General features: G+C 36.0%; 1 protein-coding gene across 7 annotated transcripts in view; it reads left to right on the top strand.

The window, feature by feature from the left end:
* Positions 1-19,304, top strand: part of LOC137653463 (uncharacterized) — a 26,575-nt gene extending 7,271 nt beyond the window's left edge. The window contains exons 2-4 of one of the 7 annotated variants that reach the window (XM_068386881.1): positions 15,011-15,059; positions 16,731-16,919; positions 17,592-19,304. In XM_068386881.1, coding sequence (XP_068242982.1) covers positions 16,867-16,919; positions 17,592-19,173 — 1,635 coding nt within the window. In that variant the 5' untranslated portion in view covers positions 15,011-15,059; positions 16,731-16,866 and the 3' untranslated portion in view covers positions 19,174-19,304. Of the gene's footprint in view, positions 1-3,456; positions 3,581-4,313; positions 6,039-15,010; positions 15,060-16,730; positions 16,920-17,591 lie in introns of those variants that run through there. The other 6 variants (XM_068386917.1, XM_068386872.1, XM_068386900.1 and 3 more) reach the window with 6 other exon arrangements.
* The last annotated feature ends 449 nt before the right edge of the window (positions 19,305-19,753 follow it).

Below are 19,753 nucleotides of genomic sequence, written 5' to 3'. Positions count from 1 at the left end.
TTTAAACAAAATCTACGTATATAGTATGTTAAATACCGATTACTTTGAATGCTTTTTGTTGAAACATTCACCATTATGAAGACCAACATTGCATTTTTCGCATTGCTTAGAAACTTTTTATTTTTTTTTATTTTATTTATTAATTTTTTTTAAAGGCACACATTATTTGCTTCCCTCCATCTGCTCGATCAAGAATATGTTCTGTAGTAGAAAATCTAATTTCTGGTATAACTTTTGAAGAAAATACCTTTGGCCGTAAAGAATTTTTGGGATCAGAATTTGAGGATAAGAGCAAATATGCTTTCGTAACAGACCTCTTGTAATTTAATAATGTCATAATATTTCCATTTACAAAACAATGTATAATCCAGGAATTTACCATGACAGTATCAAGGAAACTTGTAAATAGACTAAAGTACCACTTCTTAGAACTAACGGTGATGCGATACTTCTGAATAACCCAGTCCAAGTGGTCCAATCCTACCATATACTTGTACTCTGATATTAGAAATGGTTGAGGAACAAGTATTTCTATTCCATGGCTGGTTGACCATCTTTTTGCAGTTCCAACATGGATGGAAGACTGGTGGTTACTAGCAATTGAGAAAATGCTGTTGTCATGCGATTTAAAAAAATAGCTCTTTCTTCTCTTCAAATTTGTAGTCAAATGATCAACGATTATCCTTTCTCAGGGACGAGGGGACATCCTGATGTTCTGTTTGCACGTGCAGTACCTGTGATTCTGATTCCTAATGATTTCAGTTGTTCAAATAGGTTATAACTTGAGAAAAAAGTTATCAACATAAATTTCATGATCATTTAGGTTATCTACATGGCTGATCATTGATAAAACCACTCTTGAACCTAGCTGTCATTGTGCTTGGTGTTGGAAGTAGTTTTCTTTTGCTTTTCTTGATATAGATCCATTTCAAAACAATAGCCACTGGTAGCACAACATAGCACCCACTGTTTGAAACCAAATCTAATTGGTTTACCTCTTGTAAATTGCTATAGAGAACATCTTCCATAGTGATTCACTATGTAGTAGTTTGGCCAGGGCACCAGCCACCCATTGAGATACTATCACTAGAGAGTTATTGGATCCCTTGACTGGCCAGACAGTATACATTGGATCCCTCTCATTGGTTACGGCTCATTTTTTCTTTGCCTACACATACACCGAACATCAGCAATGTTGGGGAGGGGTTAGTGATCTGGTTCTGTCTGCATTTTCAGGTGCCTGTAATCGTCACAATTGTGCAGGGAGCCATCCTTCTTAGGACAATGTGTAAGGATGATGGCCATGGGCTTGAGGTCTTTTGACAAAGTTCCATTTCTTCCATTTTGGTGAACATCCTTTTAGCAGCTGCCAAAGGATCCGGGGCCTGACGCCTAAATCTGGCAGACACTGGAGGCCTCGTCATCTTGATGTGGTGATAAATACTGTGCTTGGCAAGAACCTTGGGCATTTGGCAAAGTTCAGGCCAAAAGGCTTCCAGTATGACATGAGGAAGTGGGTGTAGGCATCCTTGGGTGCTCTGATGAGAAGTGTGAAGTTGGAGTTGGTGGGTTGAATAGGTGTTGACGAGTATGAGTCTGCGTTGACTAAACGTCAATGTCCCACTTCAACCAGGAAATGGAAATGGATGAAGAAATCGTCACCGATTATTAACAATGGTATGTCAGCAACAAGAAACTTCCAATGGTATTTTCTGCTCTCAAACAATAATATGAGTGTCTCATACCAATGGGTGAGGATCTCAGATCCTTTGGCAGCTACCAAGTGTACGTCAGCAGGCTTAGAAAGTTATGTCCTGGAGAGTGACATTGATAGAAGGGAATAGCAAGCACCAGTGTCTATCAAAAGCCACAAATCAGTACCTGCATCATGTAAAATGAAAAGATTAGTGACAGGGAGGTTAATGCCACAAGCAATGGCCATCTTATAAGTATTTTAGTCACTGACAACTGTCCGCATATTTCTTCGCAGCTGCCCTGAATCTTGAGTTGTAGTAGCATAACTGTGGCTGATGGGAGTTATTAAGTGGCTGTAGATGTGGTTGGTTGAGGCTTGAGAGAGGGCCAGGATATGTGGGTGTTGGTCAGTTTTTGTCGCCACTCTGGCATGTCACAGGATGGGTATCTGTGTCCTACCACATTCATATCAGCTTTGGTTGGTGTTCATTGATTGCCCCCTTTGTCATGAGTGGAGGCATTGATTGATGTCTTAAAGTTAGTGAAGTGGCTGTTTATAAGGATGTCAAATTTGGTTATTGGGGCCTTCATTGGCAAGGTATCGACATTGGGGATGGCAGAGCATACAGGTTTAGTTAGGTGTCATACCTAAAGGGCACGAAGTAGGTTCACTTCCTGAGGAGAACTGTCTGAAGTAGGATGCAAGAGTGATACTTGCCATTTCCTTGAGGGCAAGCAAACCCTTTTGGTCCCTCAACAGTTGCTGAGAGAGCTGAAAAAACTTGACTATACAGGCGGCTGGTGATGTAGAGCCCTGCTCCAGTAGTTATGAATTGAGGGCATCATACTATATTGGTATGTTCTCTTGATCGCCAAGCCAATCAAAGATTTCCAGGAAAGTGTTCTTGGGGATCGCTGCAAGGACATAATCTGCTTTCCTGCTTAAGCGAGTCACGGCCTTGATGAGAAACTGAACTTTGGCACGCTGAAATAGGGCTGAAGCATCGGTAAGCGGGAAGGTAGTGGGCAGCTGATCTCTCTGTGGTCACCAATGTGGCAAGCTTTGACTAGGTCTTAACAGAAAGACGGCTGGACATGACTAGTTTATTAACGCAACATCATAAACTTTTATACAAAACAGTTGAGGATAGCAATGGCATAACTTTGGCAATATAAAACATGAATCGCAAGCTTAGATAAGTTTTTCTAATATCAGTTTGAGAGAGAGAGAGAGAGAGAGAGAGAGAGAGAGAGAGAGAGAGAGAGAGAGAGAGAGAGAGAGAAGCAATCGCAGTACAATGTATGCGAGTGTATGATATAGATGTGCATTACAGACTGTTCTTTAGTTAAGTTTTTCAACTAATGTCAGTACCTAAAGCTGAAACCCATATCCTACAAAGGGAATTCAACCACAGGATGTAGTAATTATAATAGTGGGTAAATGAGATAGCAAGATCAAAGTACTACTCATAGTGTCAGCAGAAGTATAGAATCACTGAAGCAAATTCAAAAGTATATTTCCCTCTTTGCAATATGTTATTTGCAGTTGTATACCACTTCTCAAGTCGAAATATATTTGGACGTTTGAGAATTCCCCCATAGCTCCAGCTTTTATTTTGAAATATGATCCTCAGTCTCGTGTATATGTTTCCCAAATAATCTAGTCACAGATTTGTTGGCAATAATGTGTCTGCAAAATATACAGGTGAAAACTAAATAACCATGAATATTATCCTTTTCAAACCAAGGAATGAATTTCAGGAGTGCAGAACACAGATACCGTTCATAAGGAATACTTTTAGAAGGGAACTGGAGGGAAAATAAGAAGGAAGAAGTTGCACAGCTAAGTGGAAGAAAAGAAACAGGAGAGGTGAAGATATAAAAGGTAAAAAGGGAATGATATTGCGGACCAAGATGATGTCACAGAGGAACTTTATTTATTTATACCTACAGTATGCATGAGATAGACTTCTAGCAATTTGATTTATAGGAACTTGAGGACCTTGATTATAGACCAAAGAAGAATTGATTATTTTTATAAACATGAAGTTTGGCAATTTTTTTTTTTTTTTCAAATTTTCCATTAAAACTCCTTTCACCTTGAATGAAGATTTTACAACAGACTATGATAATCACCTTTCTACATAGTCTTACCCAACTTAGATACTCTCTCTGGTGGTAAGATTTAAAACAGATTCGGTGGATAAAAACATATGCTCACAGGGTTAATGTAGATTTAGGTAGATTCCCTCCAGTTTTCTGTTTCCAACTGGGAAAAGATACAGGTGGTAATTAACCATAGAATTTCACTTAAAGGATATTATTGTACTGGAAAGGTAATTTTATAAATTTAATGTTTGTGCTTATTTAAAAGAAGACTGTGGATGCTTTAAATTGACTTTTCAAAGGTATCTAGCATTAGATTTACGAGGTGTTACTTATGTTTTCAAGTAGACTATAAAATGGCGTATAAGATTCGTTTGTAATAATTCTTAATTTTTCATTATATTACATTTATTATGTCATTCATAATATTGAAGATATATTTTCTGATTAAATTCAACACTTGAAGGATATATTATATATTTTAATTACCCTTTTTTTTTTTTTTTTTTTAGAAATATTGAAGAAAATATGGGCGCAGACACTCCACCCCCATCTCCAGAATGCAGATTTCTAGAAGAAAAATCTGGGATGAGAATCTTTGAGTTAAAGCAAAACCTCCTCATTTCTTATGAACCAAAGATCAAAGTTATGTCAATTGGTGCTGAAAATAATCTTGAGACCAAAACTATCATGCTGTTGGGTGCAACAGGAGCTGGAAAGACCTGTCTGATCAATGCACTGGCCAATCATATTTTGGGTGTCAAATTTGAGGATAACTTTAGATATTCGCTCAAAGATGAAACGGGCGAAGGGAAAAAGTCCTTGGCAGAAAGTCAGACGGAATATGTTGTTGGTTATTTGATCTTCGTGCCTCCTAGTTCCAAAGCCAAATGCAACTACCTAATAGTAGACACTCCGGGTTTCAAAGATTCCAGAGGACAAGAGAAGGACGAGGAAGTCATTCAGCAGCTCAGATCCTTCTTGCAAGATGTTGATGGAGTGGACGAATTACACTGCATAGGTTTTGTTGTGAACGGAACCATTGCAAGACTTCAAGAGCAATTCAGCGACATCGTTCAGACATTTTGTGAAATATTTGGTGAAAATGCAAAAGATATCATCAGAATTCTCATTACTTTCAGTCACATGAAGTCACCTCCTGTACTAAATGTTTTAGAATGTTCGTGCTTAAAAGATTATGAAAAATATATGTTTGACAACACAGCTTTGAAGGAATATAACCAACCTAATGAAGAGAACTCACAAAATGATATTGATATGTATAAAATGTACTGGAATAAGACAGCTCGTGTGTATGATTCTATTTTCAACGAATTAGATCATCTGAATGCTGTGAGTCTAAATGTTACAAGAGAAGCTCTAGAAGACATAAAACATATGAACAGTATTCTTGATAAAATTAAAATATCTGTGGAGTCCTATCTTGATCAAATGATTGAAGTTAAAGCTTTGGAGGAACAGAGTTCTTTATATCAAGCTAAGATGGCAGCCAACGAAAACTGGGAAGGAACAGTTGATGTTAAAATAAGGTCAGTATCGAAACACCTTAACCGGTTTGCACGCAAAAGGATACATACTCACAATTGCGAGAAATGCATCCAAACCTGCAAGTACCCTTGTGACCATTTATTAAAAAACCATTGCCCAGAAAATGGTCAATTGTGTAGCAAATGTTCATGTCCCAATGAAAGCCATGTGAAGTCGAATGATATTATCACACATTACATCGAAAAGCGCCCTATCATTCACGAGGACAAAAAGGCTGCTTATGAAGATGCCATGAGTAAGGAAGCATCGGTGCGTCAAGATATGTTGCATCTGATCAACCAAATTAACAGCAAGAAATCCACAATTGAAGGAGAAGTTTCAGATTTCATTGACCAATCAGCAAAAATTAGCTCAATTTCTTTGGGAAACTGTCAGTCACCAGTAAATTACATTGAAGAGACTCTAAATTTAATTAAAGTGGAAAAGTTAGAGAATTCCAATATTCCTGACGATCAACTAGGTTACGTTATGCCAATTCTGGATGGGATTAAAGAGCACCTTGTGCATCACTTTAGCCTGCTATAAGGTCTGACTTTCAGATGTTTAGACTAACTCAAAACAATTTTTTGTCCTTATATCAGATATAAAATATTTAGGACATTTTTCTAATCATTCACAACTGCTATTTTTAAGCATATTTGACTTTTCTGAATATATGATTATTTTCATACTGTTTTTTCTATTTCCTATTCAAATATTTTGTTAATGTTTATTTATAATGTGGAAGTGAAATCTAACTGGTTCATCACATAAAGGATTGAGATTAACTTCAACTTTAGAAATGAAAAACAACTTAACAAGCGCGAAACAAGTAGAAAAAGTTTTTTATTCCTCATAACTTGTCAGGTATACTCGATTCCATACAGTATCTGTCAGATCGTGAAGCCTGTTATAGCAGAGGAGACATAAGTGTTGATATTATTATACAGCTGAAGTTTTCTTACCTCATTAGTATAGTGAAAGTTAAAACTTTTTTTTTTTGATTTTCAAGTTAAAAATTTAATAAGATTTTTAAGAAAATATGCTTCAGGTAAACAGCATATAAGAAATATATGGCAATGACCTCCAATTGGTAGAAAAACATCTTATCCCATAGTGACATTAGTGGAGCATCCCAGCATAGGAGTCAGCATCTTAGAGTATGATCTAGCTACGTAGAGCAAACGAGAGTATAATTTGCTAAGGGTTAAAGTACAATTTTCCTATTTGATTGTAAATAACAATAATAAAATGTTTCAATTGAGAAATTCTTTGAAAATTCATCAAAACTGTGTGCAAATTACACCTCTCTATGAAAATAAACTTGAGACAAGCAGGAGATAGGCTTGTGCATTGCATAACTTCTGAGAGGGAGAAAAACATTGTGTTGCTTATATTTCATACACTGTAATGCTACTTCTTTTTTCCTCTTGCTCTCTCTACCACTGATAATAGCAAAACCTGTTTAAGCTTCCCATTTCATGTTTCATATTGCTTGAATTTTTGTGCCTCTGTTTTATTTTTTTTTTTTATATAAGCTTGTTATCATGTTGAACAGCGTCACTTACATTCACCTCACCTCTCTGTTAGTACCAAACATCTACCTTGCGACATTGGGGACCCCCGAGTGACTGTCTTCATACTTCCCTTTCTCACACTTATTTCCTACCCTTTTTATGATGTCGCCAACTAACCCTGAGTCTTTGACCCATGCTACATCGATAAAACTGTTGCCCCTTGCCAGTGGAGAAGAGTGTGCCTGGATCCAGTGCACCCAAGTTCAGTTTCACATGAAGGGCATGATTTGCTTAAGCAGCAAAGCAAACTATGTCCTCGAGGCTATCCCCGAGGACATTTTCCCAGAAATCTCTGATTGGCTTTGCAATGAAGGGGACACCCCAATAGCATATTATGCCCTAAAAATATAACTCCTGGAGCAGAACTTAACATGGCCACCGGCCCCTATAGCCAAGTTTTTTTCAGATCTCTCAACAGCTGTTAAGGGTACCAAAAGGTTTTGATCGCCCTCGGGAAAATAACCAGTAAAGATTGCCTGCAATGTGCTGCAGACAGCCTTCTTCAGGAAGTGAATCTACTTTGTGTCCTGTGGGTACGATGCTTACGCAAACCTGCATGTGCTGCCTTCCCTGATGTCGCTAAGGACCTGATGACGAAAGCCGATGCCCTTATGGACAGCATTTCACCCCCCCTTCAAGACCTCCATCAACGCGTCCACTCTTGACGAACAGGATAATTAATAAACAATGACCATAGCTGATGTGAATACTGTAAGACTAAGATGCCTGCCTTATGACATTCCGGAGTGGAGGTTTGTCCCACATATGCAGCCCCTTGCTCACACCCCAACCAACGACCTTTACAGCCACTTACTGACACCCATCAACCACAGTTCTACTTTTACCACTCCAGATTCGGCACTGCTGCGAAGAAATATGCGGACGGTTGTCAGTGGCCAAAAAACTTATAAGTGGTCCATAGTTTGTAGCCCTATTCTCCCCTGTCCCTAATCTTTTCTTTTTACATGATGCAAGTATGGGTGTGCAGTTTTTGGTAGACACTGGTACTTGCCATTCCCTTCTACCAATGTCACTCTCCATGACACTATATCGTCATTCTAAGCCTGCTGGCAGCCACCTGGTAGCTGCTAACAGATCTGAGATCTCCTCTCGTGGATACGACACACTCATACTATCATTTCGGAGCACCAGATAAAATTGAAAATTGGCACTACTTGGTACAGATTTTCTCACCCATTTCCACCTCCTGACTGATGTGGCACATCATTGCCTAGTCAACACAAACCTATATTCGTCGACATCTCTTCAACCCACCCTCTCCCACCTCACACTCCACATCAGCGCACCCACAGATGCTTTCACTCATCTTTTCAAGACTTTGCCAAACACCCATAGTTCCTGCCAAGCACAGTATATATCACCATATCAAGGTGATGGGGCCCCTTTGTTTGCCAAGTTCAGTCATTTGACTTCCAGATCGTTTGGCAGCCACTAAATAAACGTTTGCCAAAATCACCCTTACACATCGTCCTGAAGAAAAATGGTTTCATGCACCCCTGTGGGAATTATAGTGTTCTGAACCTGCAAACAGAACCGGATCACTATCCTTTCCCCAACGTCAATAATGTTTTCTCCTACTTGCATAAAGCGAAGGTGTTAACCAATCTCGACCTCTTGAAGGGGTATTATTAGGTGCCCATGAACCCAGAAGACATCCCAAAGACAGCCATCACCACCCATTCAGTAAAACACATGCAATTACTCCTGTTTTGGCCTTCCTAATGCTAGGGATACTTTTCAATGCCTTATGGATAGCATCTTCGGGGACCTCCCCTTCTGCATGGACGACATACTTGTGGTCTTTAACTCCAAAGGGGAACACCTTCGTTCCCTACACATTGTTCTTGACCACCTACAACAGAACAGCCTTTTAGTATGGTGTGACAAGAGTATATTTGATGCAAATGAAGTATTGTTCTTAGGGCACCGCATCACTCCTGAAGGTCTCTACACCCTCTCTGAGAAGATCAGCTGTTCAAAACTTCCCCACTCCCTCGACCGTCAAAGCTATACTTCATGCAAAACTTTCAAAGTACATTGACACATAGATTCAAGTGTGGGCACCTTTCATCAATCTAAGCGACGTTTTTCTCAAATTTACATCAATGTAATAGATCCCCTAGCTATATTACAAGGACACCGTTACCTGTTTATCATCATTGACCACTCCAATTCTTGGCCTGAAGCAATCCCCATGCAATTAGGAACGTCCACATCATGTACATCTGCCTTACTATCTGGGTGGTTAGAGACTTTTTGTATCCCTGAGCATGTTAATTTTGACAGGGCTACCATTTTCACCTCTCAATTGTGGACATCATTAGCAAATCTTTTGGCATCACCCTACATCAGACGACAGCCTACAGCACTACAGCCACCGGAATGGTTTAATATTTTCATTGCACCATCAAAATAGCTTTGATGTTCCGCTGCAATGACGCCAGCTGGTTTACTTAACTTTCCTTGGATTAAGGACCACTCCTAAGGACGCCTTGGATATCTAGGCAGCTGAAATGGTGTATGGCAATCCGTTGGACTTCCCTGCTGAATTTTCTCCTTCTGCAACCTCCTCTGACAATCTCTAGTGCCTACGTCATGTTCTTGGAATATTTACTCCCAGCAAAGCAACATATACCGAAATATTTAAAGACCTCAATGCATGTTTTTGTGTGCACCGACATTAGCAAGGCCCTCTCCGCGTTATTAATTGTAACCGGAGTGTTTCTCAATTAACATTCGTGGCAAAAAAAAAAAAAATTGTTGTCCATTGATCACCTAAAACCTGCGTATCTCCTGCAAGATGACCCGCCTACAGTTCACCTCTCAAGGACAGGGTGCCCTATTTCATATGTATGTCTTTTCTTAGGTATGGAGGAGCCATGTACAGCATGTGTTTCATACACACTCAAGCACTGTAATGCTATTTCTTTTTTATCTCGTGTTCCCTCCTGCACTGATAATAGAAAAACCTGTTTAATCTTGCCATCACATATCACATGGTTTGAATTTTGTGCCATTGTTGCCCTAAACTCAGTATATAAGCTGATTATCTTGTTGAATAAAGGTGCTAATATTCATCTCGCCTCTCTGTTAGTTTCTAATAACTACCTTGCGACAGTTCTCTCTCTTGGCGGGGTTAGTATAGAAGTGGGCTAACACATTGCATGAGAGTCAAAAACTTACCACAAAGGTATCAATTCAAGCATTTTCCCTATATAAAAGAATATAATTATGATAATTGTTTTATTAGTTTCTCCATTGTTTGCATATACACTCTTTAAAATGCTGGGCAAATCTAAGTTTAAAGACCCTAAGTAGTATTGGTTAGTGAGTTCTGTCCCCGTCTCTGGAAATATTCAGTGGCAACCTGTTTTTCTTTTGATCATTATACTGTAGATCCACGGGGGAAGAGCACATTACCTCAATATTCTTACTGTAAAAATCTGCATTCATGTTACCTAATTATATTTTTTTTTCTATTAACAAGATAAGAATAGTTTTGGCTATCCTTTCAATTATAACTAATACTTTACCTCGCATGTTAATTTGCATAATAATCGGTTTCTGATTTATACTTGCAGATACCATAAGGCTTTTATTTTACCCCTGTTTACCATTTTTATTATAAGGTAAGATTGAGCTCTGCTTCCATTACATTATGGGATTTCTTCATCATCTTTGATTTAGAATATATCTACTGTGTCTTTGAACTTATTTAGACTGAATTAGAAATTAGCTGTTTTTTTTTTTAGAATTGTAGCATAACTGTCTTGTAACATGGCGTATTCTTGCTTCATATGCAACACCTTTATTAGGGTTATTCTTTGGCTTCTGTAGCCATATAACTGATACTTATTTACACTAGGGCTATGTTACCTCTTTGCGTTGTAATTACGAAAACCCTTTTTACATAGAAAAACTTATTTGATTTACCTGAGGATTAGCCATGTTATTTCCAGTAGGATCACCTGCCTTCATGCTTAATTGTAAATTCAATCATTCTTCTTAGACTTGCAATTCTCCGTACTTCTGTAAAATGTCTTTTCTTGCGTAGTTTTTCTTAAATATTCCGAGATTTCTTTTTTATTTTGATCTATTGAATTATTCTGGTTTTTTTTTTTTCAAACAAACAACAGATAATTTCTTCAGCTTAGTTACAAAAGAATCTATGGCCGGTGGTAATTGATAGGATTCAAAGTACATATTGGCTGGTGAGGCTAAAAATACCAAGAGCCTAAAAAGCTTCCTTAATTGTGTCATAAGCTGGGTAGGAAGTTTCAAAACTGGGACATCATGACCTGCATTGGTAAATAAAGGACCTTATTCTGTGGCCCTTTAGGAGTGTTAATTACCTCTATGTTGTTGCCTGGTGAACCATAAAAATTCACACAGGTGGCTTTTCTCAGTGGTACATCAATCTCCTTTACTTGTCAGTTTTTATCATCCCAGTAAATAAATCCTAATGAGGTTTACGTTCCACACTCAAGTTACTATGTTTATCTTCTTTCCCACCATTATCTATACATTATGCATGGTTTATAGTTTGGCAGAGGACTTTTATGATCACATGCCATTGCAGTCGTAAACCAATATATATGGGGGGTGGGCCTAAACTTTGACTTAACAATATCTAGAGGTTCGTTCATAACTCTTATTCCTTGTCTCTCTGCATTTTCATTGCACATTATTTAAGTTTTATTTATATTCATTTTGAGTCATACCTTTCTGCTCTCTCAATTCAAATCTTCTATCATCTTTTGCAATTCATTGCATGATTCACTAATCACAGCCATGTCATCTGCAAATCTTAAGTTCTTAAGGTATTTCCCATTTATATCAATTCCTACATTTTCCTAATCTAAATTATTAAAAACTCCTTCTAAGCATGCTGTGAATAATTTACACACACACACATAAACACACACACACACACACACACACACATATATATATATATATATATATATATATATATATAGATATATATATATATATATATATATGTATATATATGTATATATATACATATGTATATATATACACATATACACACACTCACACACATATATATATATATATATATATATATATATATATATATATATATATATATATATATATATATATATATATATATATATATATATATAATTTGTATTATATATGTATATATACATTATATGTATATATATACACAGTATATATATATATATATATATATATATATATATATATATATATATATATATATATATATATATAGTTACTACTATTGCTGTATCAGTATTTCATAAATTATTGGTTGATGTTTTAATTCCAATTTCATCTTAAGAGATGCTCATGAGAACGTCGGTCTGGCAAGTCAAAACACCCTTTTTAATGCCCAACCACAGCAGTAACCTCCCCAGTATACCGTAGAGCTTAAGCTCATGGGCCCAGACGTAATTTGATCTGCCTTTCATGCAGATACAAAGCTAGTGAGACTAATCTGGAGTATAGCAGTATAAGCTTTTTTAATGCACGAGCAAGGGAGGGAGGTAGAAAATAAAAATTTCCTTTCTTTCAATATTGAGTCAGATATTACAATATTTTGTACCATTTATCTTGAATTATGAAATATCCCATATTAAATGTATACCGGTATATTATGTATTTATAGGCTATCTTGATGATTTCCATTGGTTACCAGTTCTGCATTGGTCTAATCTTTCTCAGTGATTTTTGGAGCCTATTAAAATTTAATTTGTGTAAGTAAAGGAACAGGGTCTACCTTCCTATCCCAGAGGAAAAGGTGGGGCTATATAATAGACATGAATCTGTAGAGTTCAATACATTTAATTGGGGGAGATTTTGAGCAGACTGTGATGACACCGGCTTATTAGGAATATGATGAACATTATTTAGTAAAAAGCAAATTGTGTGTCTGCAACTAAGAAAGTTAGAGAATGCATCATAATCAGTTTTGAGAGAGAGAGAGAGAGAGAGAGAGAGAGAGAGAGAGAGAGAGAGAGAGAAGTATTGTTATACCTTAGGTATATTAGTTTCTAGTACTGTATTATTATTAGGCTGGAGCTTTATGTCTGTGGGTAAGGAGGGCATACTTACGTAGATAATGAAGATCTCAAAGAATAAGGTGGAGCACATTAGCCTGAGTAATTACAATTCTTGTCTTCGGCCTCAACAAACCTTGAATAAAAAAAAAACAGACTTTAGCTAAGATATTGGAGGTTGAAGTTCTTACTGATCACACACACTCCCACAGTGATATGAATAAGATCAGATCAAGTGATTCCCTCCAACCATAACTACTTATTCATGGAGCCCAAATGGATGGAGGGCTATCATGTATGACAGTAACCAAAACTACAAGATTTTGGCAAGTGACCCGTCTAAATTCCATTGGATCTGGGAAAATCCTTTTGAAGAGCTTCTGCAAAGATATCGACAAGACCATTGAAATAGTGACTACTATAGAGGCACACCATGTCTTACCCCTGCTCTTGATCCATGTATATACATCTGAATATCAAAATATGCAAACTTAGATACTCCTCTGGGCCGATCATTAGCAAGATATAAGCATCTACACATTTACTCTCAAAAGATGAACGAATTACACAGTACTGTATATTCCTGATGGGTAGTGTCTTCAGTTGTCTCATTAATTTCTCCCACTCCATAAAGCCTGTCCACCCCTTATAGATAACATAGCAACCCTGCCTGTAGAGTGTCCATTCACAAATATACTTGTTAATGATATGAATGGTTATATCCTGGACAGAACATATGCAGATAAATCTTGTCCTAACTTAGATATAATAGGGGATTGTGAGTAATAGTTTGCATCAAGAAGGGATCTTTCATCATCCCTATATCAAGTGATACAGAATAGTAATGGGGTCACCATAGTCATTTTTCTTAATATTTACATGAGGATTGTAGAGAAAAATCTTCAGTTAGATTCCAACAGCAACCATATACAACCCATATTTACTAAATTTATTTATCTCTATATTTCTTAACCTTCTAATGCTCCTATTCAACATATGGTGACCTGGCAAAGTACTAAAGTGATGATGTTTGCCACTAAAATTCAGAAAACACACTCTACTACCATAGACTTGAGTTGGCTCAACAATCGTTTCATACTTAAACTTTTGCCTCACCAGACCCTCTTTTTCTCTTCCAAAATTTCTTTATCAGTTTTTTCTTTTCTTTTTATCATAATTTCAATTATTTCCTTTTTTTCTACTACTACTATTGGACATAACATATGCTCATAAACATGTAATCCTCATTCACTGGCATTTAGTTCAATTACCCTTTACAGCCTTACCATAAGTGACAATAGGTTTAAATTTTCTTATCTGAAGTCTCTTATCAATATCTGTCACTTTTAATTGACTCTAGCCTACTTTATTTCGTCTACAAATATAAAACTCCTCAACACCCTTCATGTTTAATCACCATCAACTCAACCATAGGCCTTTACTAGGTCAATATATTTACTTTTTTCTCCATTCTAAAACTTTTAACAGCCTGTTTCCTAACATTTGCCTAAAACACAAACTGATCTTAATATATTAAAAACTGTTTCCTATATTTCTATTTCAATGTAAACTATTACCTTTCCCATTCTGAGAAACCAAGGCGTTTTAAACGAAGGAATTTTCTTCGTCTCCTCTGCCACCTTTACGTTTTTAGAGTTACCATGTTCTTTGATCCATTCATTCCCTTGAAAAGTTTCACCATTCAGTTTTTTTTTGTTTCTATCATAAATAATATAGTTTGTGTAACCACATATTTTTCACATTTTTCCTGTTCCCTAATATTTTAATTTTCCTCCTTGCTTTCTCCTTGATTTTAAATAAACATCTTCAAATTTCAATTATTCATCCTGCCTCTCTTTTGTCATCGACACTAAGCAGGTTTTCAAAACGCACATTCAATCAACCTTATTTATTTCCTCACCAACAGTTGAAAATTTATGGAACTCTTTATTTATCCTCTATCATTTGGATAGGTATTATATTTTTCTATTTGACTTTTTTTTTCTTTTCTAGATATGGTTAGGATTTTCTCGACCTACAACTACACTGAAAGAGATAATAGGTCTGCCATCGCTTAGTTTTTTTTTTTTTTTTTTTTTTTTTTTTTTTTGTCACTATACTCGTAAGCCTCGCCCTTTCTGCTCAAATGCCATCATACTTCAACCCCTAAAATGGCTTATCACCTATATAAATTTAATACTTTAAAAGTTGTTCATTTTTCACCCACCTTCTCCAATAACTCAAGCAAACAAACCCTTTACTGAAGATATTTCTGAATTAATCCTCCAATATTCTATTGCTCAAAACCTGCTATATATATAATATTTCTTTCAACCTGCCTTTTCATTTAAATTATGGTATACGACCCTTTTTAAACCTAAAGTATTTCGACAGATGTTTTTACAAGGCACCCGTAGAAATTAGATTTATATTGCCTAAACAGAATAGCACTAAATTCTGGAATATTTACCACACTTTTTTAAGATTGATTGTTATTATTGTCAATAAAACTTTACGTGGTTTAAGGTTTAGTTAACGTCATGAATTTCTTATACCTCACGTTAGCTAAGAAGACATCTGGCAACTCCAAAGAGTAGATTGATTGATTGATTTAAAGTTTTCAGGCATCCTGACATCTAAGGTCATTGACGCCGGTAACATTTAATTTATGTATACAAAAATAAAAAATAAAATAAAATAAAAAATAAAAGAGTATTCAATTAAAATCATAAAAGTTAAATTTCATAAAAGTTAAATAGTTTTCAGAAGACCTGCTTCTGAAATAAATCTAAAAATGCCACTTGCATAGTAGGACACATCATTTCCAAGAATCTTGGCAAGGATGAACCTGCCACCCTCACCTCGAGCCTCAAACATATATCTATTCCTTAAGTTGTTATAATTGGGGCATTCACTCAACAAATGCCTCACTGTTAGAGGTACTAAACAGTCGTCACAATACGGTTGGTCTTGGCCCTTCAGCAGAAACTCGTGTGTCAACCGAGTGTGACCAATACGGAGACGACAAAGAGACGTCTCCCATTTTCGGGGCATCATATTATACCTCCATGGAGATATGACATTTGTTACCTCTCGCATTTTATTCCCATCTAGGCTATCCCATTGCTGTTGCCCCAAAGAGTAGAAGGTAATATCTATTAGTGTCCCCAAAGAACATGCTTACCAACTGGCTTAATTATCTAAGTAACAATATCATTTCATGAATAATGCATATGCCTGGGAAATAAGAAACACCACCATTGTTTAGTATGAATTACATTAAATATCTATTCATAAGATAAATACTTAGTCTGAAAATATTGCAGAATTATTGTCAAATATTCTTTCTGTAATTTTTCCTCTAATGTCAGTAGAAAAAGCTGAATCGCATATCCTATCCAAAGGGAATTCAACCAAATGATGTAGTAATTATAATAGTGGGTAAATGAGATAGCATGATTAAAGCATCATTCATAGTACCAGCAAAATTGTAGAAGCTCTGAAGTGAAATCCAAAGGATAGTTCCTTCTTTGCAATATCTTATTTGCAGTTATATACCCTTTCTCAAGTTGAAATATATTTGGAGAATTCCATATAGCTCCAACTATTAGCTTCAGGTATGGTCCCCAGTCTTGCCGCAGGTTTTTTGAATGTAGATATGTCTGAAATATATACAAGTTAAAACTAAATAACCTTGAATATTATCCTTTTCAAACCTAAGAATGAATTTCAGGAGTGCAGAACACAAATACTGTTCATAAGGAGTACTTTTAGAAGTGAACTGGACGGAAAATAAGAAGAAAGGAGTTGCACAGCTAAAGTGAAAGAAAAGAAACAGGAGAGGTGAAGAAATAAAAGGTAAAAAGGGAATGATGTTGCAGATCAAGATGATGTCACACTGGAACTTACTTATACCTACAGTGTGCGTGAGAAAAATATATAGCTATTTCATTTAAAGGTCCTTGATCATACACCAAAGAAGGATTGATTATATTTTGAAACATAAGAAGATTTATAAGAATATATTTTTTCTTCAAATTCTCCATTCAAAAGGCTTTCACCCTAAATTAAGATTTTACAAGTGACTATGATAATCACCTTTCTATATAGTCTTACCTAACTTAGATACTCTCTCAAGTGGTAAGATTTGAAACAGATTCGGTGGATAAAAACATATGCTCACAGGGTTAATGTAGATTTAGGTAGCATCCCTCCAGTTTTCTGTTTCCAATTGGGAAAAGATGCAGGAGGCCATTAGCCATAGAATTTCACTGATAAAGTATATTAATTTAATGAAAGGTTTATCTTGTAAAAAGAATTTTTGTGCTTACATTAGAAGATTGTTTTCTAAATGATATAATTTTCAACGATACTTTAAATTAACTTTTCAAAGGTAGCTAACATTAGATGTACGAGGTGCACTTATATTTTCGAGTAGATATTAAAAGGATGTATAGGATTCGTTTTTAATACTTCTTAATTTTTCATATTTATCATGTTATTCATAATTTTGAAGATATATTTTCTGATTCAATTCAACCCTTGAAGAATATATTGTATTTTTTTAATAACTTTCTTTATTATTTTTTTTTAGAAATATTGACGAAAATATGGGTGTAGATACTCCACCGCCAACTCCAGAATGCAGATTTCTAGAAGAAAAATCTGGGATGAGAATCTTTGAGTTAAAGAAAAGCCTCCTCATTTCTTACGAACCAAAAATCAAAGTTATGTCAATCGGTGCTGAAAATAATCTTGAGATCAAAACTATCATGCTGTTGGGTGCAACAGGAGCTGGGAAGACCTGTCTGATCAATGCACTGGCCAATCATATTTTGGGTGTCAAATTTGAGGATAACTTTAGATATTCGCTCAAAGATGAAACGGGCGAAGGGAAAAAGTCCTTGGCAGAAAGTCAGACGGAATATGTTGTTGGTTATTTGATCTTCGTGCCTCCTGGTTCCAAAGCCAAGTACAACTACCTAATCGTAGACACTCCGGGTTTCAAAGATTCCAGAGGACAAGAGAAGGACGAGGAAGTCATTCAGCAGCTCAGGTCCTTCTTGCAAGATGTTGATGGAGTGGACGAATTACACTGCATAGGTTTTGTTGTGAACGGAACCATTGCAAGACTTCAAGAGCAATTCAGCGACATCGTTCAGACATTTTGTGAAATATTTGGTGAAAATGCAAAAGATATCATCAGAATTCTCATTACTTTCAGTCACATGAAGTCACCTCCTGTACTAAATGTTTTAGAATGTTCGTGCTTGAAAGATTATAAAAAATATATGTTTGACAACACAGCTTTGAAGGAATGTAACCAACCTAATGAAGAGAACTTACAAGAGGATATTGATATGTATAAGATATACTGGAATAAGACAGCTCGTGTGTATGATTCTATTTTGAATGAATTAAATAGTCTGAATGCTGTGAGTCTAAATGTTACAAGAGAAGCTCTAGAAGACATAAAACATATGAACAGTATTCTTGATAAAATTAAAATATCTGTGGAGTCCTATCTTGATCAAATGATTGAGGTTAAAGCTTTGGAGGAACAAAGTTCTTTATATCAAACTAAAATGGCAGCCAATGAAAACTGGGAAGGAACAGTTGATGTTAAAGTAAGGTCAAGACTCAGACACCTCGACTGGTTTGCTCGCTTGAGGATACATGCTCACAATTGCGAGAAATGCATCCAAACCTGCAAGTACCCTTGTGACCATTTATTAAAAGATGATTGCCCTGAAAACGGTAAAATGTGTAGCAAATGTTCATGTCCAAATGAAAGCCATGTGAAGTCGAATGATGTCATTACACATTACATCGAAAAGCGCCCTGTCATTCACGAGGACAAAAAGGCTGCTTATGATGATGCCATGAGTAAGGAAGCATTGGTGCGTCAGGATATTTTGAATCTGATCAACCAAATCGACAGCAGGAAAACCACAATTGAAGGAGAAGTTTCAGATTTCATCGACCAATCAGCAAAAATTAGCTCAATTTCTTTGGGAAACTGTCAGCCACCAGTAAATTATATTGAAGAGACACTAAATCTAGTCAAAGTGGAAAAGTTAGAGAATACCAATATTCGTGATGATCAACTAGGCCATGTTATTCCGATTTTGGATGAACTTAAAGAACATCTTGTGCATCATTTTAGTCTGTTATAATGTCAGACTTTCAGATTTTCAGATTAATTTTTGGTCTTTGAATCAGATATAAACTATTTAAGACATTATTTTCATCACCCAAAACTGTTATTTTTAAGCATATTTGACTATACTGAATATATCATTATTTTCTTACTGTGTTTTCCGTTTCCTACTCAAAAATATTGATAATGTTTGTCTGTATAAATCTTTCATTTTTCTTTAATGTGGCAGAAGTGAAGTCAAGCTTGCTCATCAAAAAAGGGATGGAGGTTAACTTCATCTTTAGAAAGGAAAAACGACTTAACAAGCACGAAACAAAGTAGAGAACCTAATTTATTCCTCATAACTTGTCAGGTTCCTTGGTTCCAGAAAGTATGTCAGACTGTGAAGCCTTTTATGGCAGAGGACAGAAGTGTTAACAATGTTATTTAGTCGAAGTTTTCTTCCCTCATTAGAATAGTGGAAGTTTAATTCTATACTTTGATTTTCAAGTGAAAAATTTTATAAGATTTTTAAGAAAATATGCCTAAGGTAAACAGCATATAAGAAATATATGGCAATGACTTCCAATTGGCAGAAAAACATCTTATCCCATAGT

Source organism: Palaemon carinicauda, chromosome 1 (genome assembly GCF_036898095.1).
Source record: "Palaemon carinicauda isolate YSFRI2023 chromosome 1, ASM3689809v2, whole genome shotgun sequence".
Classification (NCBI taxonomy): domain Eukaryota; kingdom Metazoa; phylum Arthropoda; class Malacostraca; order Decapoda; family Palaemonidae; genus Palaemon; species Palaemon carinicauda.
This window is presented reverse-complemented; position numbering and strand designations above follow the sequence as displayed.